The sequence below is a fragment of the Molothrus ater genome, chromosome 10 (genome assembly GCF_012460135.2).
Source record: "Molothrus ater isolate BHLD 08-10-18 breed brown headed cowbird chromosome 10, BPBGC_Mater_1.1, whole genome shotgun sequence".
Taxonomy (NCBI): domain Eukaryota; kingdom Metazoa; phylum Chordata; class Aves; order Passeriformes; family Icteridae; genus Molothrus; species Molothrus ater.
The window spans coordinates 11,458,302-11,479,687 of NC_050487.2; the positions used below are offsets into that span (position 1 = coordinate 11,458,302).

General features: G+C 39.0%; 1 protein-coding gene across 2 annotated transcripts in view; it reads right to left on the minus strand.

The window, feature by feature from the left end:
- Positions 1 to 21,386, minus strand: part of SLC9A9 (solute carrier family 9 member A9) — a 171,102-nt gene that overhangs the window by 33,425 nt on the left and 116,291 nt on the right. For both annotated transcript variants that reach the window (XM_036388794.2, XM_036388793.2), the window contains exons 13-14: positions 10,751 to 10,799; positions 5,628 to 5,707 (exon numbers count right to left, since the gene is read on the minus strand). In XM_036388794.2, coding sequence (XP_036244687.1) covers positions 5,628 to 5,707; positions 10,751 to 10,799 — 129 coding nt within the window. The remainder of the gene's footprint in view (positions 1 to 5,627; positions 5,708 to 10,750; positions 10,800 to 21,386) is intronic.

Genomic DNA, 21,386 nt, shown 5'->3' on the forward strand with positions numbered 1-21,386 from the left:
AAATCCCTTCTGGGGACCCTCCTAGTGCTGTTTAAGTTTGGACTGTTTGAGGAAACCTTATGATACAGTCAGCTGCTTTTGTTGAGCTCATGTTCTGAGATCCACTCGAACTCATTACTGTGGTTTATGCTTTCCTCTCAACTTTTAGGATCTGCTTTTAATGGCTGCAAATCTAATTCTTCGGCTCTCTTGGCATTTCTGTGCTATGCTGGCCACCTTTCCTGCCAGCCCTTTCTGCAGCAGTGCTTCTGTGGTACCTGGCTTGGCTTGGGCTGTGTTATCTAATGCTGCTTTGGTTCATGATTGGACTGAATTGTCTCTCAGATAAGATTCTTTTCTGTTTGAAAACTGTGTAGCAGAATGAGTTTCTGGGCCAAAACTAGGGCCCTATGTGCAATTTTGTTGTTTTCACTGAAGCGCTAAAGGAAGAATAAATCAAAATATTGATTTATATTGATAAACTTTTAGTTCTCTAGCAGGTAAAAGAAAACAGCATGCATGTGCATGCTTTCAGGCTCTTCCTTGCTTTTTCCTTCCAAAGATGTCTGTCTCTGATATGAGAGTGACAAGCCAGCCTAGAAGGAAAATTCAGCTGAAAGGACCACAAAATGCTGAGTTTGTCTTTGATTGTCAGTTCACCACAGAATGCACTTTTGCTTTTAATAGGTTTTCCATTTTCTCCCAGGCACAGAATAGTACTTATCTTGCTCAATAGTTGGCCATTATGTCTGTTTTATCCACGCACAAAGCACAGGAGAAATAAAATGATAGGTGCCCTGATAGGGAGGATAAACTTTTGAAGTCTATGAAGAATGCAATTCCTGTTGGCTGATGGATTTCAGGCAAGTGCAAAGGACATAAACAGCTTTCTTTTTTTTTTTTTTTTTTTTTAACCAAACTGAAAGGCATGAATTTCAATGGTGGACAACTGCAGCTTAAGCAGAAACATTTTAAGGAGTTACTTTATGGAGAATTGTCTCACTCTGTCCCAGACATCTGCTTCTATTCACTGTAACAGTGTTAGTTCCTCAGATTGCAAATAAATCTGTATAGAATGGGGAAAGCTCTCCTCCCTCTGCTTTTCCAGGTATCAGTGTGTGTGAACCACTCAAAAAGCAGAGTTTTGTGCAAAGTTAGAGAGCTGCATTGCTCTTGGGTAGCTTGGAGCAGCACCAGGGGTGCAGTAGGTCTGTCATGGCAGTGCTGCTGGAAACTGCCCCAGCCAGCTGACAGCAACCACAGTCCCTGTCCTGCCTCCCCTGGCCCCTCACCTGTGCCAAAGACAGGCAGCCTTGGTGCTCTGCTCGTGTTACTCTTGCAAGGCCACACCTTGTGCAGCGCCATCCTCATCCCTTTGCCACAAAAGCAGGATTACACTTTGCTGCCAGTGGGACCAAAACCAGTCTTGCAATTTAACACAAAGTATTTAAAGAAACTTACTGTGCATTTGATGTCCTTGTCCCTCTTCCTTCCCTTCTTGCTTTTTTCTGTTTCATCTTGCATAAGTTTTCCTGTTATGCTGTAACTATTTTGTTCTCAATGCAAGTTTCAGCAAGTATTCTCAAAGTACCTGTCCCACAACACAATGTGGGCTGCTTCTTATGAAGATGGTGAACATTTCTATCCAGAAATATCTTGGACCATGCATTGCACTCTCTTTTCTCATCTTCAATATCCATTATTTTTGCATTATTTTTGTGGTTTTGTGTAGCAATCCCAAGTCCTTCCTTTTCACTATAGAGCATGAGAAGTTGGGTGAAAATTGTAGTTCTCTTCCTGATGGATGCCAGCAAGAGCAAGAATGCCCCCACACAAGGAAGCAAGAATTAGATGGATTCTGGGAGAGAATGAATCCTTAGTGGATGAAGAGCCTTGTATAAAATTAAATGAAGCCAGAAATGATTGCAGAGTTTAGTCTAGAGCAGCTGGAAAACCAGATGAAGGTTGCTTGCAAGATGCTTTTACTGCACTAATTTCCCTTAATGCTTAGAATTGTAACTGGAATTCTAGGCCTATGTAAAGGAGGAATTCCAGCTCTAGTCAGGTACACAATGTCTAAGCACTTTGCAGGCAAAAGGAGGATATTGGCTTAGAGTAAGCAAGTAGAGAGGCTGAGACTGAGGAGAGTTAAAAGCAAATTTCTCTTAGCTGGGAGCAAAGTTTAACTATTTTGGAGATGCTGTGGAATGGGAAAATTTTGCCTGAGCTCTGCCCATATGCACACAGATTCTTGCCCTTGCAGGATGAAATTCCCACCTACTCATTCATTTGTTAGCTAAACTAGCCTACATCTGCTTTGGAAGAAACACAACATTTTAAAGATGTATATATAATGCTGGATTGTAAATCTGTGGTATCTCTTTCTCCTGATGAATTCTTGAAACCTGATTAATTCTTTGTTGATTCCCTTGCTTTCCCACTAGCCTTCAGTAGGATATTATGGCCTCAAATGGTGTAATGCACTGTAGGCTGTAAAAACAACACTTGACTCACTGGAAGTTGCCCCCTGTCAGATGCAACTATTTTATTTTGCATTTTTCTTGTTTAAATTATTGAGATGGAAATCCAAGAGGATAACTCTACCTACTAAAATGATCTATTCTTCATTTTTGTTATTTCAATGTTATAATTTCTTAACCTAGATTTTAGAGAACGATGTATTTTTCCTAGGTGTCAATACCTGATTCAAAGAAGCTTTTGCTGAAAGAATACAATCTTCATTGAACCCATCTGGCTCTTGATCAGGTTCCTGATGTTTCTTTCAGAATAAAAATAAAATGTGATTCTCAAACAGAATTGCAGGGATTTTTTGCATAGTTCTATCCCAGCATGGCATGTTGCCATTGCCTAAGATCACCTAACTAATTGGAAATCAGTCATAAAGACAGCAAAGAACAGCACAACTTTTTGATTTCCTTAGTGATATTTCCTCCCTCTTGCTTTCCTCCTGTGAAATAAATACGGGCATAAGAGATGTCATTGCCAGAAGAGTGGGTAGATTTGTGTTAATGCCTAAGAGCAAATGTCAAACTATAGAAATGTCACAGTCTTGTATGCTTTTGAAGTATATGAACAGATATTTAGGTGCACAGTTTGTGGTGATTGGGATGGGGCTGAGCTGAGTCTCATCCCCAGTTGGTTTCAGCTGTGAGCAGCACTGACAGCAATGAGCCATGGAGTGCCCAGGGGCACTGACCAACCACCAAAGGGAGCAGAGGGCACACAGGTGCAGGGCATCAACAGGAGGGAATAAAAGGCTGGGCTAAAGAACAAGAAGAGCAGTTGCTTGCAGCCTTCTGAAGTGCCCTGATGTTACTGTGTATGGGCAGACACCTGAAGCCTTCTGAAGAGGTAAGGTGTTACTGTGTATGGAGAATGCTTAAAGCCTTCTGGAATTGTATGATAATACCCTGTGTATTGTGGCTGTCTCAGCTGTGACACAGGTTATTAGTTTACTGTATCTTTTCTTTGAAAACTTTATCATAATCCTCTCTGCAATCTTGTACTGGGGACAAGTACTATGCTACGTGGCAATTTTTTCTAAATCTGGCAACATGGCTTTATAGTGTTAGGCAGGGAAAGGCAAAAGAAAGTTTGGGTGAATAATTTTTCTTTCCTTGAAAAGAATGTCTTTCAGAAGTAGTCTTACCAAAGAAAAGCTTAGAGCTGTGAGTCACAGCATTAGTGGGTTGAACTATGATTCCATGCAGGAATATGGGCACACACTTTCAGGATTAGTGAAATGTAGATGTATTATTTCTAATAAATATATATTTTAGGGTAATGGCACAGCTATAATCTCTGAACATCTGAATTCTAAAGAAACATTATGGCTTGACTGGTAGTGAGACTGACATGAAGAAATGTGTTCTTTAAAAAATTCTATTTTTTAAAATCGCTTAAAATATTTTCTTGAAATGCAAAGGACATAGAAACCAGAATTTTTAGAATAACGTATCAGGCACCCATATTCAGGATCTCTACCATACAGATGATCTCTGAGAAGTGGTGCTTCTGGTGCCTTCTACAGACTTTTCATTTTGCCTGTACTGCTGTCTGACTTTTTCCCATTGATTTCTCTTTCCCTCTTCTGCCTCTGTCCCTTGTTTTCTATCTTTGCCCTTGTTCTCTTTCATGTCTTTAATTCATGCTTCTGTCCTGCTCCTGCCTTCCACATTTTTTGCTTGCTCTTTTTTATTTTTTATCTTCAGAGGAAAGATCCCCCCTTCCCCTCACCCTGTTCATCTGTTCCTTCTGACTTAGTTTCTAGGATATACCACTACCACAGGCTATTTCTTCTGAAAAATGGGTGGTTAAAGCCAGTCATGCTGGCACTCAACATTAACATTTAAACATATTTTCTCACTTCATATAACATTTACCTACTATTTCTATGTATTCTTGAAGAATTATCCAAGGGAAAATTTTAATGCTAAGTGCTTTTTGGCCTTTAGAACTGCTTGAGTAGATGAATTAAGGAAAAAACATCCATTTCTAACCAAAAAGATGTTTTTCCATCACAAGTCTCTTTGAAGGATAACTTTGAGTGAACTCTCCAAGGAAGCTGTATTCCCAAAGAATTACATTTTATCAGCTGAAATGTTTCACTCTAGTTTGCTGCAGCTGCTATCAGGAAAAACACATATGCAGCCTGAGCATTAATTTCTGCTCAGTGGTGCAGGGTGACTGACAATAGATGTGCTGCTGGATAATGGGGGGACAGCATTGGCAGGGCTCTGCCTGCTCAGCTCCTGAGCCAGGATGCACAGAAATCAGCTGGTGGGCTTCTCTTAGATTGACTGGATATCTCTGCTAAAGGCTTGGGGGGATTGTTGCTGTGGGATCTCACTGGCAGCTGTGCAAAGCCTGTGCAGAGTCAGTTTCAAATGACAATAAATCAGAATGGTTGTGTTTACAGTTTTTGCACAGGCATTAGTGTCAGACTGTATGTTCTGCCTTGGCTTAGGGAGGATGTTCTTTTATCACTTACTTAAACTATTTTCTTGAAATGCAAAAGACATGGAAACCAGACTTCCTGGAGTAAAGCATCAGACACCCATACTCAGGGTCTGTACTGCACATGCCTCAGCAGGAAGGTGAATAAAAGCACAAAGGCTCAGGAATCCAGGGATTAGGAAGCCTGAGCTTCAGAATGTCCTGGGAGCTTTTCATAGTGGATGCCTCTTTCTCTGTTTTATTAGAGGTGTGGGTAAATCGGTGTTGTCTTATTTTTTTCTTAGGTAGCTACTGCTTTCTGAGTTTATGGTCAGGCAACAGGCATTTGGCTGCTTCTGGCTCCAACCTCCTGGTTCCCCAAACACAGAATCTGCACCCTATCTAAATAATGATAGGATTAGTTTTATCCAGGAGTTAAAGAAGATTAATTAATTTAAATGTATTGTCTATATGCTACTGTAGCTCAGAGCCCCTTAACTTGTTCCCTGTCCCCATAGCCTCAGTCAAGGCTGGACCTTCTGCTGCCTTGGACTTGCAAAATTTCTCCTTAGTAACACATTAAAATAGATTACACTTTTGGTTTATAAAAGTATAATAATTTTTGTTCTTAAACATTTTGAAGGTGAATTGTAGTGCAGCTCTCATTCATGGTTTATAACAGAAAAGGATACTTGTGGTCAAAGCCATACCATATTCTGAACAGCCATGCACTCTCAGCTTTGGTTGTATTTTTATCCAAGTTAGGTGCACTCTGCAAAATAAAAAAATGAATAAAGTGAGAAGCATATTTATAAAATAAATAAAACATGGAGTTTGGATATTAAGAATACATGTCAGACCAAATTACAATTAGATGCACTTTTTTTTTTAATTTAAAAAGCTTTGTTGTCACACAAATGTCATCCTTGTGAATCAGTTCAGGAGAAAATTGGCTCATACAGCACATTTCTCATTGCAAGAATGTAGCATTTATTCTTATGAATGATTCCAATTTTTTAAGCAGTTGAGAAGTGCTATACTCTGAGATCAATAAAATGATATTTTGATTTAATTGCCATTGTGGGATTACTTCAGTTTACTCTGACAAGATCAGAGGCTGTTTGTGTATGTCTAACAAACTGTCTTTCCCAAAGGGATTGAGATGTTCTAATAATTAGAAAAGTCCTTTCCCTTGAGGGGAACATGAATTGAATTGAAAAGGCTCAAAAAACCCTTTCCATTCTGCAAGGGTATTAATTCTGTAACATGCTGCACAGGTAGAGAGGTGGATTATCCTTTTCCTCAGGGTCCTAATTTGGAATAATAAATTAGGAACAGTTTCCTGAACAAAGACAGGCAGTTTGGTCATACTCTAGGTGTCACATCAGTACTAGTGGAAGAATTAATCTCAGGATGAAATTAGGAATGGGGTGGCCAGTTCTCTAACAATACTAAACTGTTGTCTTGGTTTTTTTTTTTGTGGCAAGTTAGGTTAGTTTAAATGAGTATATTTTTCTTTATGCAGTTTTAAACCAACGAATCTGTTAATTTTCATGTTTTAATCTAATAATATATTAAAATAGAATACTTTATAATAGACTAATATACATGTAAATTGATGATGATAATGTCAAGGGTCTGACCCTCAAAAGTGTAAGGTCTAGTTCCCAGGCAACCTGTTCATGGGAACTTTGGAACAATGGGAGCATTGATGTCATTGAGTTTTGAATAAGGTTAGACAGAATCCATGCTGTGGCTGTTATGATTTTGGTAATGTGGTCATGCTGAACATGCAAATGCACCAAATAGAACAACTATTATTCTTGGGATCTGTTTCCTGGTTAACTGAATTGAGTATATTAGCAACCCCTCCCAGTAACTGGGGGAAGCTGTGGGGGGAGGAGGAGGAAGATGATATTAATCCCTAACCAAGCAGCAGAACACTCTTCCAAGCTCTAAACATCTAAAAGTGCATTTTGGCAAGATAAAGATTGGGAAAAGGGTTGAAATGTTTAAGCAGGAATTGATTGTAAGCAAAATCTGTGTTAGGTCAGAGGAACAAGAACACTGAATAAAGGAGAGGGAAGGACTTGAGCTCACAGGGGTAGAGATGAGGAAGAGAAGGACAGACATGGAAATAAACATTGTGGAGTGGGCTACTCATGCAGCAGAGGTGCAGAGGACAGCTTGTTAAAAGCACAGTGAGCTCTGTAAATGACCTGTGTCCTTTGTTTGCATTTTCATGTTGTTGTTGGTTAATTCCTCTTTCCAAACTCATTGTACCTCTAGCTTCCTCTTAAGGAAGAAGGTTTCCTCATTCAGGAAAATGAATTGTTGAAAGCAGTGGACAAAGAGAGCTACACAAGAGTATGATCCCCCAAGGGCTTTCTGGTCCTGACCTGGGCCTTTTATTTCTACTTTGACATGTTGCACCTTCCTCCTTTTGTCTATGAAATCTGTGCTGTGTTATCAGCTTTTGCAGTAGTGGGGATCTGGAGGGCAGCTCCTGCAGAAACAGTGCAAGGGAGGACAGGAGATGTTGGTGTCAATGTTTCAGGGCTCTTGCAGATCCTTGGATCCTATTTTGGATCTTATGATTTTAAAGAGTAACTTTTCACTTTCCCTACAGTTCAGAGAGGTAAAAGTAGTTCTCTCTGGGAAGAGAAAATGCCAAAGTTTTTCACATCTCTTCTTCCATATGGGAATTGCCCATATGGAGATTACTCTCATTAGTCCTTGCAATAAATTCACCAACCAGCTGGCAGATGAAACTGATAACAGTGTAACTAAATTCCTTATTATACTTACAAAGATATAGGGGCAGTTAAATAAACTATGCAGATTAGTTTGACAGAGACGATATTGATAAGCATTTTGCATGTTATTTAGTTTTTTCCTGAGATCAATAGCATATCTACAACATTTTTTCTGAAGTACTTGTAGAAATTATATTCTTACCCTCTCTCAACTGAAGTTAACATGGCAGAATTTGAGGTACAGAAGCCATGTGAATGAAATATCCTATTGACTGTCTTTTTAAATGGGAGTTTAGTTAAATATCTCACTTTCATAAAGCTTTTGCCTTTTTTAAACAGACTCACTTTGTAACTATGCTTAGTGATTATGTGTCCCTGCATTGTGCTTTTCAGAGTTAGCTTTTGGTATTTGTACACTGCATGTACATGATATGCAGCTAAGTGGTTTGTTTTACATACCATTTTCTATACAGTAATATATATTATTTTAGTATGTATTTTGTAATTTCTCTCAGAACTAAGTTATGACAGTCCATCAATAAGCAAATGGGTCTGAATATGAGGCTACTTCCTTTTGTTAATGCTCATGCTGTGATAAGGATTTAATTATAAATTTAAGGGTGGCAAGACAGAACTGAAACTGAGATATGCTTCTGATGGATCATGGTATGGTGCAGTGCAGATGTTAATTATACATGAAGAGGCTCTACACCTTTTCTAGGGAAGGAGCTCTGGGTTCCAGGTCTTACAGTTTGAACTGGAATTTGCTGCGAGATGACTGCCAAAATTATTGGTTCAGGTAGCCCAAAATAGAACATAATCAAAAGTGTAGAAATAACTGTGTATATAGAATTATTGAAGAAATCAAATCTCTTCACAGAAAATTGAATTTTTGGGAGGCAAAGGAAGGAAAGAAGGGAGAAAAAGATGAGGAGGTAAGAAAGGAAAAGGGTTTTTCACTCATATAACTGGTATTGTATCTGACATAGTACCCATGAGATGGAAGGTCTTTAAGGCTTATTCTGCCCCTAAAAAAAATCAAGGTATGGTTACAGACAGGGATTGAGAGGCTCCTACAAGGTCCCCATGTCCCGGTAGTTAGAGTGGTCACAGAGGAGCTAAATTCAAATCTTGGTAGCAGACCTTGTAGCTTTCCCATTCTGGCTGAGTACTCTGACTGAGCAGGGAGAGGCCTGGAGGTTTCTGTTCCATTAATTTTTGCTCTCTTTTAAACATCTTGTTCTTCAAGATATTTTGTTCTTATTTCTGGTACAATCTCCCCTGAAGCTTCAATTAACAGCACTGAGAGTGGGCACATGGTTTAAAGTTCATCTGGGCAAGAGCTTTAAGTGGCAGTGGGAGGTACTGGCACCTGACCCAGTATTTGTGCAGGGATGGATGTGTAGGAAAATCAACTGCTTCCACTGTGAAAACTCAGTAACATAGGAAGAAAATAAGTTATGAAAGGTAAACTAAGTAAAAACATCATTTTGGAAGTAAAGGGAAAGAAAAGAGAAACACAGGGGAAGAAGAGAAAATTAGAAGAAACAACCTGACTTGAATAACTATGATAGGTACTGAGTTAAAACAGTAAGTGCTACAGAGAATGCAGCCAAGATCTGAAGTACTAAAACATTGAGATGTCAAATATAAAAAAAAAAAAAACAATGAAAATAAAATACCATGGGAGGAGGGAAGACTAATCAGAACAGCAAAACTATTTTCCAAGGTATAATATACTACTATAAGGAATGTTGAACTGGACATGATGGGGCATGAAAAGTGTTATATTTATTTTTACCTTCTGTGTTGTATTGCTCAGTTTTGTCAGAAGGGATAGATGTTAATTCACAGAGCACAGTTGGGACACTGGATGTGTTACTGTTGTAAATAAACATTATTATTTTCATTTTCAGTAAAAGATTGAGAAAATTAGATGCCTAGCAGCTTCTGAAGAAATCATGTTTTTGTAAAACATGCATTCAGTCAATTTTGAGCTGCATTCCCTGATCTTTGATAATTCATGAGTGCTGAAAAGCAGAAAATTTCTGCAATTCTATATCTCTGTACTCCAGTCAAGAATAGACTATGGTTCTGTGTCCTGCTCTCATTCAGGATTTGGGCAGAGGCATTGCAGGAATTCTTACCAAGATGCTTAGGAAAGTGAATTTCACATGAGGCCCCTCACTCAGAATAAAACAGTGCCTTGCTATGGTGCAATGAAGGTTATGCTAAACCTTTATCAATAGTGACCAGGTTGTAAAATGAAAGATGTGGTCAGTGTAAGTAATATTGGTGTTTCTTCTTTTAAAAGAAACATTAGGATAATTAGGCACCTGAATTCTACTTGTTACAATGAAAATTGAGATTGACCTTATGTGCCTTCAGAAACGTGCAGATGTGTAAATGTTAAGAATACTCAGCACATAAGAGATATTCAAGTTTTGCCTAATGGTATCTCTAATGTATTTTGAAATGAATAAAGTATCTTATATCTTCCTCAGCTTATTTTCTACATTTTTGTTATTTTTGGGTGATTTAAATTTCAGTTCCAGTTGCATTGTCTGAAAGGGTGCATGGGATGGTATCACCAGCATCAGGCACTTGTTGGTTTTTTGCTTTGGCACCTTGTCAGCTTCTCCACAGTCCCCCTGCTGTTGCACCCACTGTGCTGAGCCACAGGTCATGTCTCTGTGCATTGACTCTACAGATTCCTCCTGCTGCTGCAGGCAGGGCTGCACTTGAAACTGCACCATATATATAATATTTATGTATATATATGACAAAAAATGGAAGGGCACCCATGAACAGCTGCAGCTTGTTCAGGAGCCCCCTTCAGAGGTTTCAAGTTCACAATGTATTCAGGCTTTCATGTGAAAAATAACTGAAAAATATTTTCATACACCAGACCTACTAGAGTTGAGCATTACACATTCTCCTTTTAAATTCTGAGGGATTAAAGGTTGTTCTGAGATGTCTCATTTCCACAGATGCAGCCATGATCTGCCAAACATTGAACACTTTTAAATTCAGCATGTATGTCCAAAAGCCTGACATACCTGGCTCACAGCTCTAGCTTTCAGATCTTCATCTGGATCGACGCCAACTCTGTAAAAAAAAACCCAAAAAACCAAACCTGAGGACATATGGTAATGATCTGGTGTATATTAGACAGCTTTGAGTGTAAAAATGCTTCTTGTGTCACTCATTTCCTACTAGGTGAGAAATGAGGAGAAGAGCTGGGAAAACATTAGGATCACTTTTTAAATTAAGGAAGTTCTGAAGTTTTTAGAAAACTTAAGTTTCCATGTAACTGCCACTCCTAACACCTGAGACTGGATCTTTATCCTGTCTCTGATCCATCTCTGGGGAGAGACAATCAAGCTGTTACCCTGTGCTAGGAAATGCTTAATTGCTGTCAGAAGAGCAGGGCTGAGGAACTGCAGTTGGAAGTGGAGGATGGGATTGCAGAACTCCAGTCTGCCTTGCCTGTGCTGCATTATGGATCTATTGAGGCACTTGGAGAAGGCTTTACTCGGCACACCAGGTACAGGGAAGCAACCCAGAAGGGAGAGGAGGCTGCAGTGAGTGATGTACAAGATGGTGATAACCTGGGTGGCCCTTTCCCATCCCATATGGATGGGGAAAAAAATTTGCTATTTAAAAGGGTGTTGTTTAAAGGAAGAATTGCATATTTTGATTATGGCTGATACTCAGAGCTGAGGAGAAATGAAATTGAAAATGTTTTAAGTTGAACAACAGAGGCTTATGCTGATGAAAGACACAAGAAAGTATGGAAAGCAGTGAGGGATGATAAATAATACACCTTATTATCACCCAAATCTGAAGTCCACAGCTAAGGTGACCAACAACCCCCATACACCTTGCAAGCTCCCAGATAAGTAGCAAGTCCACCAAGATATAAACCAGAATTTACTGATGCAAAGAAAATCTAGTCTTTCACTGGATATTAATTTAAGGCCACTATACTGGTTTTCTGATAGTCTTCATTTTTGAGTATAGATTTGCTTTTGGTAATAACACATCACATTATATTTTAAAATAATATTAAATATTAACAATTGCACACCTCAACATTCTTTCCTGTGGAAGTTATGCATACACTCTTATTGGACTGGAGACAATGACAGGAACTATATGCAAAGTAGATGCTTTTTATATGTAAATACTGAATAGACAAAAAAAAAAAAGAGATTTCTTTCTATCATAGCTCTAGAGCTCCAACAAACCTGAGTCCTTCAGGCATAAATATTTCCATCTTTTTATTAAAAATAACCATCCTGGAGGTGGCTCAACAAAGAGACAGAATGAATAGCAGGTTCTCATTCTTTTATTTTCTTTTTTTTTTGTCCTCTTGGCCCTTAAATTGCAAGGAAAAGCTTCTGATGACACTAACCTTATTCATTAGTTTGGAATAAAGCAAGTAAGGTATTTCCATTTCATTAAAATGGAAAAATTTACATATGAAAAGGAAAAGAATCATTACCCAGAGGTTTAACCATCTATCTGGCAGTGGGTTTGTCATTGCCATGTGCAGAACAGAAGTGTCCAGGGCCTTATCTGTGCTTGGCCCTGTGAAACAGAGCAGTGTGAGGCAGCCCTGCCCTGCCCAGGCTGCAGGGTAAGGATGGTGCCTGCAGTGGAGGCTGCAGCAGTGGCACAAATGTGGGTGCTGTGGTCTCAAACTCATAACCCAGGTCAGAATCAGAAAGCCAGTCTGTTTCCTGAGCACAGGCACTGTTTATTAGACTGTGGTGATTCATTGGATGTGTGCACCAGCGCCAGGCCAAGATAAACCCACCAGCAGCACATCAGCTGGAGACTGCAGAGCTCTGGAAGTAAAAAGATCCAACATATTTATATGTGATTGTGCTGCAGCCCTGCCTTTCAGCTGCACCTGACTTCCCAACACTCTTTTTCATGAGCTTAACTTGATCTCAAAAAAGGTCACTTCTGGGACAGAAGTAATTTAGCCTTCCTGCAGTTCTCACCTCACTGGAGCTGAGAAACCTCCACTCCTGGCTGTGTGTGTTGGAGTTGTGATGTGTTATTAGAGACTGAGCTAAGACAACAGAATACATTTCACCCAGGACTCAAAGGACTGTAATAGCAAATGGGAAAAGAGAGAGGCCATGGGGATGGTAGGACCAGAGTTTCTGGCTGTGATATTGATTCAGTAGCAGGATATAACTAATAGCTAATTCCACTGACAGCAGGAATTAACTGGTATTGTAAATCCTAATTTTTCCCTGAGTTCTGCAGAATCTGTGGTGTGCTGTGCTGAAGCTTCTCTGCATCTATAATTTCTCATCCTTATAGCTACAGAGACAGCTAGACATTTTGCTTTGTTTATTTGGCAGACAACAGATTATTATAATACAGCACAAATGAAGATTCTCACATGACATCCTAACAGGAGTATTACATTTAAAGCTAGAAAAAAGCAACAATAAATAAGGAATTCAACCTTAGGTTGTTAATGTATGAAAATGAAAAGGAGGCTTCTATGCCACATGAATTCACAGAGCCTGAGCTGACACTTTATTTGGTCTGTTCTTTGCCCTCATTTAAAACACATGGTCAGATAGAATTGCTGTTTTTCTCATGGAATAGTATCTCACTACTGGGAGTTCGTCTGGACACCAGAATATTACCAGGTGATTTAAAGTCCTGTGGGAAAAGAACCAAATTATTCTTTGCATTATATGGGAGATTTCTTTAATGCATTAAAATAGCAATGTGTTTCTGTAATTTAATGAAGTATGAACTATGTAAACTCAGTCTAATCAGTTCTGAAATTGTGGCTAATTATTTCATATCCAACCATAGGCTTGGGAGCCTAATATCAGGCCCCTAGGAGTGAAAGTCATGGTCTTCTAGAATTAGCTCTGATACACTTGACATGAAGTAGAATTTAATATTTCTAAATATCAAATATTGAAAAAAACAAACTATACCAAATTATATGAGACTCAAGATGACTGAAATTAATCATAGATATGCACTTGGAGTTTACAACCTTGAATTCTTCAAAAGGCCTGCTAGATCTAATGCTATTGCCAGTAGAATTTGCAAGCTTAAAATATGTATGAATTACTGTAACTGCCTCTAAGAGATATCCTGATAATATTTGTACAAACATCTTTCCCCTTTTAACAGTCTCAGGTTTCCATTCCTGTGAGAAAATCTAATGCATGCTCAGAAAAAATATTTTCTTAGTATTTTTTCTCTTTTCTTGCTATCAACTTTTGTCTCTATTCTCCTGTTGTCTTTTACTTCCTGCAGCCTCTCTTCTGTCTTTCTGCCCCACTTTCCCTGGCTGCTCTCTGTTCCTTGTTTGTCTTCTAAATATTGTATGCTTTTATTTCTGCATCTTGTTCTATACATTAAACATTAGGATGATTTCTCTTCCATGAAGACGAATTCAAAGACTCTTAATCAGTTCTGCACTGCAGGGAAGTTTACTTTATGTATTTAGATAGGCTTTAGTAATAGCTCAGGTCCAAATGCCCTAGAATAGGGAGGAAATCAAACCCCTGACAGCTTCTCTGTATTGCCCTTTTCAGGATTTTTGGGTGGGGGATTGGGATGTGGTAGGGCATGTGCCATGGTTTTTTGTTTTTCAGTAAGGACTGGATCAAAACCTGGGTTCAGAGAATGCTTCCAGTTGCTCTGCTCAAAATGTGGAAGGGAAGCTTTTGACTTCAGGCAGCCTCTAGCAGTTAGGCCAAAGAATTGCTGGGAACTGCATTAATCTGCACAAGTACCCCTTGCAGTGGATGGGATTTAAATCCCTGTGTGCTATCAAGTGCATCATTTTTTTAGCAAAAGTCAGAATGTACTTGGTAATAAGAGAAGGAATTTGTCACTGAATACAAAGCAGTTAATAACATCTTTCCTTATGTGGTTTGAAAAGAAAATGGATCAAAAGATAAATCCCAAATTGCCAGGGGAATCAATAGTAAAAAATACACACCCAATCCCTAGGAATACTGAGTAGTAAATCACTATTCAGGCATTGTAAACTTTTAATTCCCTCACATCACCACAAAAACAACAGTGTAGGATAAAATCTCTGCTTTCTCCAGTGGAGCCACATAAAACCCTATATAGACTGACATCTTCATGAGGATCTAGGCACACAGAGCAGAACTGTTGGTGTCTGTACTTACAAGTGTGATTCTCAGCCCTCCCTCACTTTAAGTGCTGGGAAACCTGCAAATAGAGACATTTCTCTGAAATCTGAAATCTAATTACTGAAATTGTCCTGGGCCTGCATGGGCTTTCTGTACTGGCACAGCAGGGCCTGGTTCATGCAAGTTAAGTCTTCTTGGAGTTCTGCCTAGCCTGGTTTGCAATTACCATGGACTCACACTGGTTAGGTGTGCCCCAGCTGAGGCAGCCAGGACTGCTTTTATTTGAAACCTTGTCCTGAGAGCATGTAATTAATGCTATCTAGTTGATGACCCTAGAAAAATTGTTTATATCTGTATTATTTAATGCAGCTAATGATTTAATGAACAAAGGATCAAGCCTGGGAAAGAGACATCTCTCCTAATGCAAGTAGCAATCTTCCCCTGCTCAAAGTGTATGATGGTAAATGTGTACCTGGTGGAACAGAACATCACTGAGCTGTCTCATGAGGGTCAGGATCAGCCAAGTGTCCTCTGTATCCTTTTCCACAATAGTGGGGAAACAAAGGCACTGCAAGAGGTGGGAAAAGTCTGGCATCTCTATCCCCATTTCTATGAAATGGGATTAACAACACTTCCTTCACCCTATGGCTCATCTGTTTTGTATATTTAGCTTGTAAGTACACATCCTTTATTATGTTTGTACAAAATCTAGCACAGCTGTGTTTTTGTTTAGAGCTCCAAGAGTGCTGCTGTAAGTTAATAACAATATTGGCTTCTTTGCTTGTCAAAGGTTTCACTGGAAGAACTCACTTTGTCAGTGCAGTGGCCTCAGCCTTCCACTGGCTGTCTCACTGAAACTAAACCAGTCCTTAAGCCTCAGCTTACATCTCAAAAGCTACACATCCCAGGAAGGGTTTTTTGAGTAAGTGATTTAGAACCCAATTTTCCAAGATGGCCATTAAACAGCATTTGCAACAGGAGTCTTGAATATTTTTGCATGAATAAATCTCAAGCTTGTTGCTATCCATCGTCAGCATATTGCATTCAGTACAGAATTATTAACTGTAAAGAATAGAAACACGAGTAAAATCCAAAAAAAGGTTGTTTCATGATCTCTAATAAATCACTGTAATTGAAATTAGAAAACCTTCAGGATAAATAATGATTTCTCAGGACATTATTCTTGTCCATGTGGCAGTAAGTGTGATGTGTATTCCTAACAAACTGATACTGGCAATCTGCTTTTGCTTCTAGATTGCTCTATTGCTGCTACATGCTGCTTTTTCTGTGGACTGATACTGTCAAAAACATCTGCTTTTTTTATAGCACAGTATTTCATTGACAAACCCATGAGGAATTATGGCATGAGTATAGATCTTCGAAGTTCAGCTGATTTTCTTAATAAATGAAAACACTTCAGTTGAAGTTTAAGGCAAGAGTAATCACTTGCACCTCACAGCAGAAAGAACAAATCAGTTTAATTTCATGCTGAGGAGGGCTTAAAGAAATTAGCAGGTAAATGATGCTTCCTAAATGGTTATGGCAGCTGTTTGTCATGCAGCTAATGCTTTCTATATGCAACATGTTGAAATGGAATGAAAAGTGTAATTTTCAGTTTGTTGAATCATGTAAGAGGTAAAAGTGATATAATTTGACTTTTGATCTTGGAATTTCCTAAAACTGGTAAGATAATTTTTAAAAAATGCTAAACATTTGCTCTGTGGTTGAAGTCCATGCCCCATTTTTGGTGGACATATGGAGAACTACTTTGTTGCAGAATTGACAGTTAAATTAATACACTTGTATAAATGGTGTCCAAATAAAAGTGGAGTGAAATGCATGAAGATAATGGGTAAATGCTGATAGAAGATAAGGCTGAAGAAAGAACTGTAGTGCTCTATAAGAGATCGACAAGTTATAGTTTCTAGATGTGACCTTCATCAAAAAGATTGTGAAATTGAGAGTAATGTCACTGCATAAAATTTTACCACTTTCTTATAGCTGTGTGAAGAAAATGCTAAAGTTTAAAAACAGATGATGGCTTGCATTTACATGATGAACCTATTTTCAGAGCAGCCAGAATGATGAACTGGATCTGTAGATAGCTGGTATCTGATCCTCCCTTCTGATAATCCTATTTTATCCTAATACTGGGGCAGGGGCACTAAAATGGTATGGCCACTCTGGAGTCACAAGGTACATCTGCATGGCAGAATGCAAGGTCAGATGTTCTGCAGTTATGGGGAGCAGGGCAGCATCCTGAGCAGCAGGGATTTACATCCCTGCAGTGCTTCTGGCACACATGGTAGATTATCAATGTTATTGTGCTGTGTGAATATTCCTGTAGAGAATTCAGGCCTCTTGCTTAAAAATATGAACCGAAGTTGAGTCAAATTAACATAATCTAACTTCTGTAGAATTTTTAGAAATCATCATTTGTAGTAGTATCAATGCACGTGAATAGATTTGGAAAAGATCAGCAGGAAAGTTGGCAGCAACCAAAATAATAAAAGCTTCTGGTGACAATGTCAGAACTGAGATGAGTTTTCAGGTTTAAGGAAAAATTATTGTAATAGATTCTATGATAGAATAAAAGGTGTTATTGTTTACTATGACACTCAGGCTTGTTACATCAAAGATCATCAAATCTAGGTGGATGGGAAGTGCAAGTTGTACATTTATGTCCATAGACACAATAATTATACAGATTACACCAAATTCTATGTCAAATTGGAAAGATAGCAGCTACTGACTGTGCCAAACCCACTCTGCCCCAGCAGCATGCTACTCACAGTGAGCTGAGGAGGTTTAACTCCCAGCACAAGGCTGCAGGTCAGCTCAGCACTTCATCTTCAGGCAGTGGCTGCAGGGGGTTCTGTTTTCAAGTGTGATGCTGAAAAATGCAGGGCTTTGCAAGCTTTACATCCTTGTATCCATATGTACATGTGTCTTTAGGGACCCAAACTCACAGTTGTTTCCTGCCTCTGATACAGAGTGAATGCGTGGGAAATTTGATTTCTGTGCTTTCTCCTGAACTGTTGGATTTCACAAGAATTGTACAATTAAATATATTCAGTATGTGGTTCACAGACAACTGGTGAAACCCATAGACCCTTGGCAGCAATGTTAGATATCCTCTTGGGATATCAGCTGCTCAGCACTATTTTCCTGTTTTGCTTCCCTCTGCCTTCCTCCTGCCCCCCTTTTGATTTTGGTTTTCCTATTTATATATACTCATATCATATGTTGTTCCTGAACATTTCATTGCACTGTGGTAGGTGATCCAGCTTTCACCTTCTACTGTGGTGTGGATAGCTTGCTTTGCTGAGTGACAACTTGCATGTTTTATTTTTTTAATTCAACCTTAGGGAGAAGAAAAATCTGTCATAAAATGATATTTTTAGTAATCCACATTAAGATTAATAAACTTTCTATACTAAAGTATGTGGAAAACACCACCATTTCCCCTCTTTTTTTATATTCTTATTTGGAAAATGTTTCTCAGATGCAATTGTTTTTCTGGGAACTTGGCAATGTTCAAATCCCTCTGACGGTTTGGCAAATCCTTGTTCTGTTTCCCCCTCCTCAGTAAGGACTGGCATGTGCTTGTATGTGAGCCATTCCACTCTCCCTGCACCAAAAGAGCAGGTTTTTTAAAACTCTGTTCTTATCCTAAAATGCTCCCACAGGTTTTTGAGCAGCTCTGGTTGCAGTGTGTGAGGAGAGGTTTCCCAGGGCTGGGCACAGCTCTCACAGCTCCCAGTCGAGCAATGTCAGCGGTGTCATTGGCTTCCCAGGGACCACACTGACACCAGTGCTGTGTCTTTCACAAGAATGTTTCCCTGATACTTTTGCCAGCTTCTCAGCATTTCTGAATTATACTGGGGTGTGGTGGTCATTTTAACTTTCCACTTATGATTGTGCTGGCATCACTCATCAGCCTGGGTTTCGTTAACATCACCTGGAGGGCGGCACTCACTGCCATTGCTGTCATTTACTCACTGAAAGAAAGAGATTGTTTTATGCAGCTCATTTATGTAAAACCTGAGCTCTGTAGAACAAGGTAAGCACTTTGCTGCCTGCTTTGCAAGCATTTAGATTCTGTCTATAATCTCCCTCTTGAAGTGCAGGAAGGGCAGGAATTCCAGAGCAGGGTTATGTGGAGGCTCAGCCATAGTCAGCTAATGGGCACTGCCCCTCACAGCAACACTGCACTCACTGAGCAGGGAGGTGATTACTTGTAGGCAATCAGACATAGATTTATGGGCAAAGGATGGGAAAGCTTGAAAGGACTGTAATCCTCCTGAATTTTTATTTTTAATCATAGTTACAGAAAAAAGGCAAACCCCAAGCCCTCAGTAAATCTAAAATTCAGGATAACTGCTACCAGAAGTCTTCTAAAATGAAACTCTCATGATAACAGTAGATTATTTGATATTAAAATGTTATAAAATTATTAAAAATCTGCTTTGTTTAGATTGGAAAAAATCTGTTCAGACAGTTGAGACGGAGACACCTCTGGAGAAAATTGTGGCTATAAGGGTCACATCACTCAGGAATACTGTGCTCCAATCAAAGAAACTGAAAAATGATAACACATGAAAAATAATGTGACTTGAATAATTTTATAAAACTGCAGGAGAAGTTCAGATATGAGGAGTGTGCATAGTAGTAACTGAGATATACAGGGCAATTATCACTTTCTCAGCAAGGTTTCATTTTGCAATTCAGTTTTCACCTGAGTTTTATATCTCAGATGAGAACTGGGACTCGGAGAATAAGAGATTCCCTAGATATCATATTATAGTGTTGATGCAGTATTGACTTTGAAGGAAGGATGGAATTGGGTCCCTTTTTTGGCAGTAGTGGTGTTACTTCTTTTGAGTGCCAACCCAGTTAATCCTGACAAGGGTGAGCTTTTGAGCTGCTGAATCACAGCACAGTGTGGGAAGGTTGTCATGAGGTGACTGTGATGCCTCCCATCCAAAATCTTTATTGTTTTGAGGGAATAAAAAAAGGGGGGCAGATACATTACATTTCCATTACTGTAAGTAAAAGATGTTGTATTTTCAATAACACCAACCTACATGTCTTAAGGAGCTACTGGTGATGGCAAATGTTTTTTTTGCTTTAATTTGAAATGTTGCAAATGGAGAGATTTAGACACACACATGCATCTGTGTATCATATTTTCAATAAGAGGCAGTAAATAGAACAGTATTGATCAGCCTCCATGTGCTTTAAGAATTTCATTATTATTACCATGCCTCTCCCCATGCTGCCAGGAAGTCTACAGATGAAATGCTCTGTACACAATATTGGAAATGTATTAATAAAAATCCCTGGTATATTATTAAAAATAAATTTTCAGTTAATGCAGAAAGACAGAAACACCACTGCATTACAAAAAGTATCATTTTTGCACATAGTAAAGATCCTAACTGCTACTTTTATGAACTCCATGGAGATGATTAGAACTTGCAAAAAAAAAAATTAAGGAATTAGGCTGTTTTGTTGGTGTCTAACTCAGGTTACTAACAAACTTTGTCAGCTAGGAAAAATGGGAACTGGTTTTACAGAAGATGTGTATGAGGAAAAGAAACTGTGTGCAGATGTGTTTTGACAAAATCCTATAGATGAGATAAGTCAATTTCTGGCTCAGAAATAACAGTTTCCTCCAGTGAATTATGTCAATGATTTCTAGAGCAGTAAAATGTTTGTTCTCTGAATTACTTTAGGTGTCTGTTCCTTTATTTTCCTTGCACATAAACAGCACAGTGTTGGAAAGAAGCCCAGGCCATGGTAGATGCATTATATTATTGCTAATGTGATTAACCCAAAGTAAAACATTAAATCCTCCTGAGGCATTAGTCTAAATAATGAGATGACCAACTTTAAGTTCTCTGGGCTCATGGCATGGGGAAAAATATATCATGCACTTCATCTCTTGCATTGACATTTGAAATTTATCATATGAAGCTGGTGCTGGGAGCAACTGTGCACAGAGCCATTGGAAGGGCAGAGTAATGCTGGTCAAGCCTGATGCATGGTACAAGCAAAACATGCTGAGTAAATGCCTGTGCCTCTGCTGCTGGGATCTGCTGCCATGAAAGCCATCACCCCTCTGCCCATTCAGGCTACTCCTTTCACAGGAAGCTTGTAAATCAGCTGCATTGTTTCAGATCATATTTAATTCCTGCCTTGAAATATGTTCACCTAAGTTCTGTCTGAAGTGCTCAGAACAGCAGGGAATTATAGTAAGGACTTGTATGGATTTATTGACCCAAGGCTGTACAAAGCAGGTTGAAGGTGTATTCTCCCGTGTACCATATAAGATATGCTGTACTATTTTTTAAAATCAAAATGGCATTTCTGAAACCTCAACACTATGCAGCACAAGGGTTTGTAGAGCTGAGGTCACTGCTCATAAGCAGAGATGCTGCAGTGCATAATCTGAGTAAGCACTGATAGGATCTTTGCATGTTTCCTTATGTAGGAAAAAGGGCTCAGGAAAATGACTCAGGAAAATGTTAGGCAC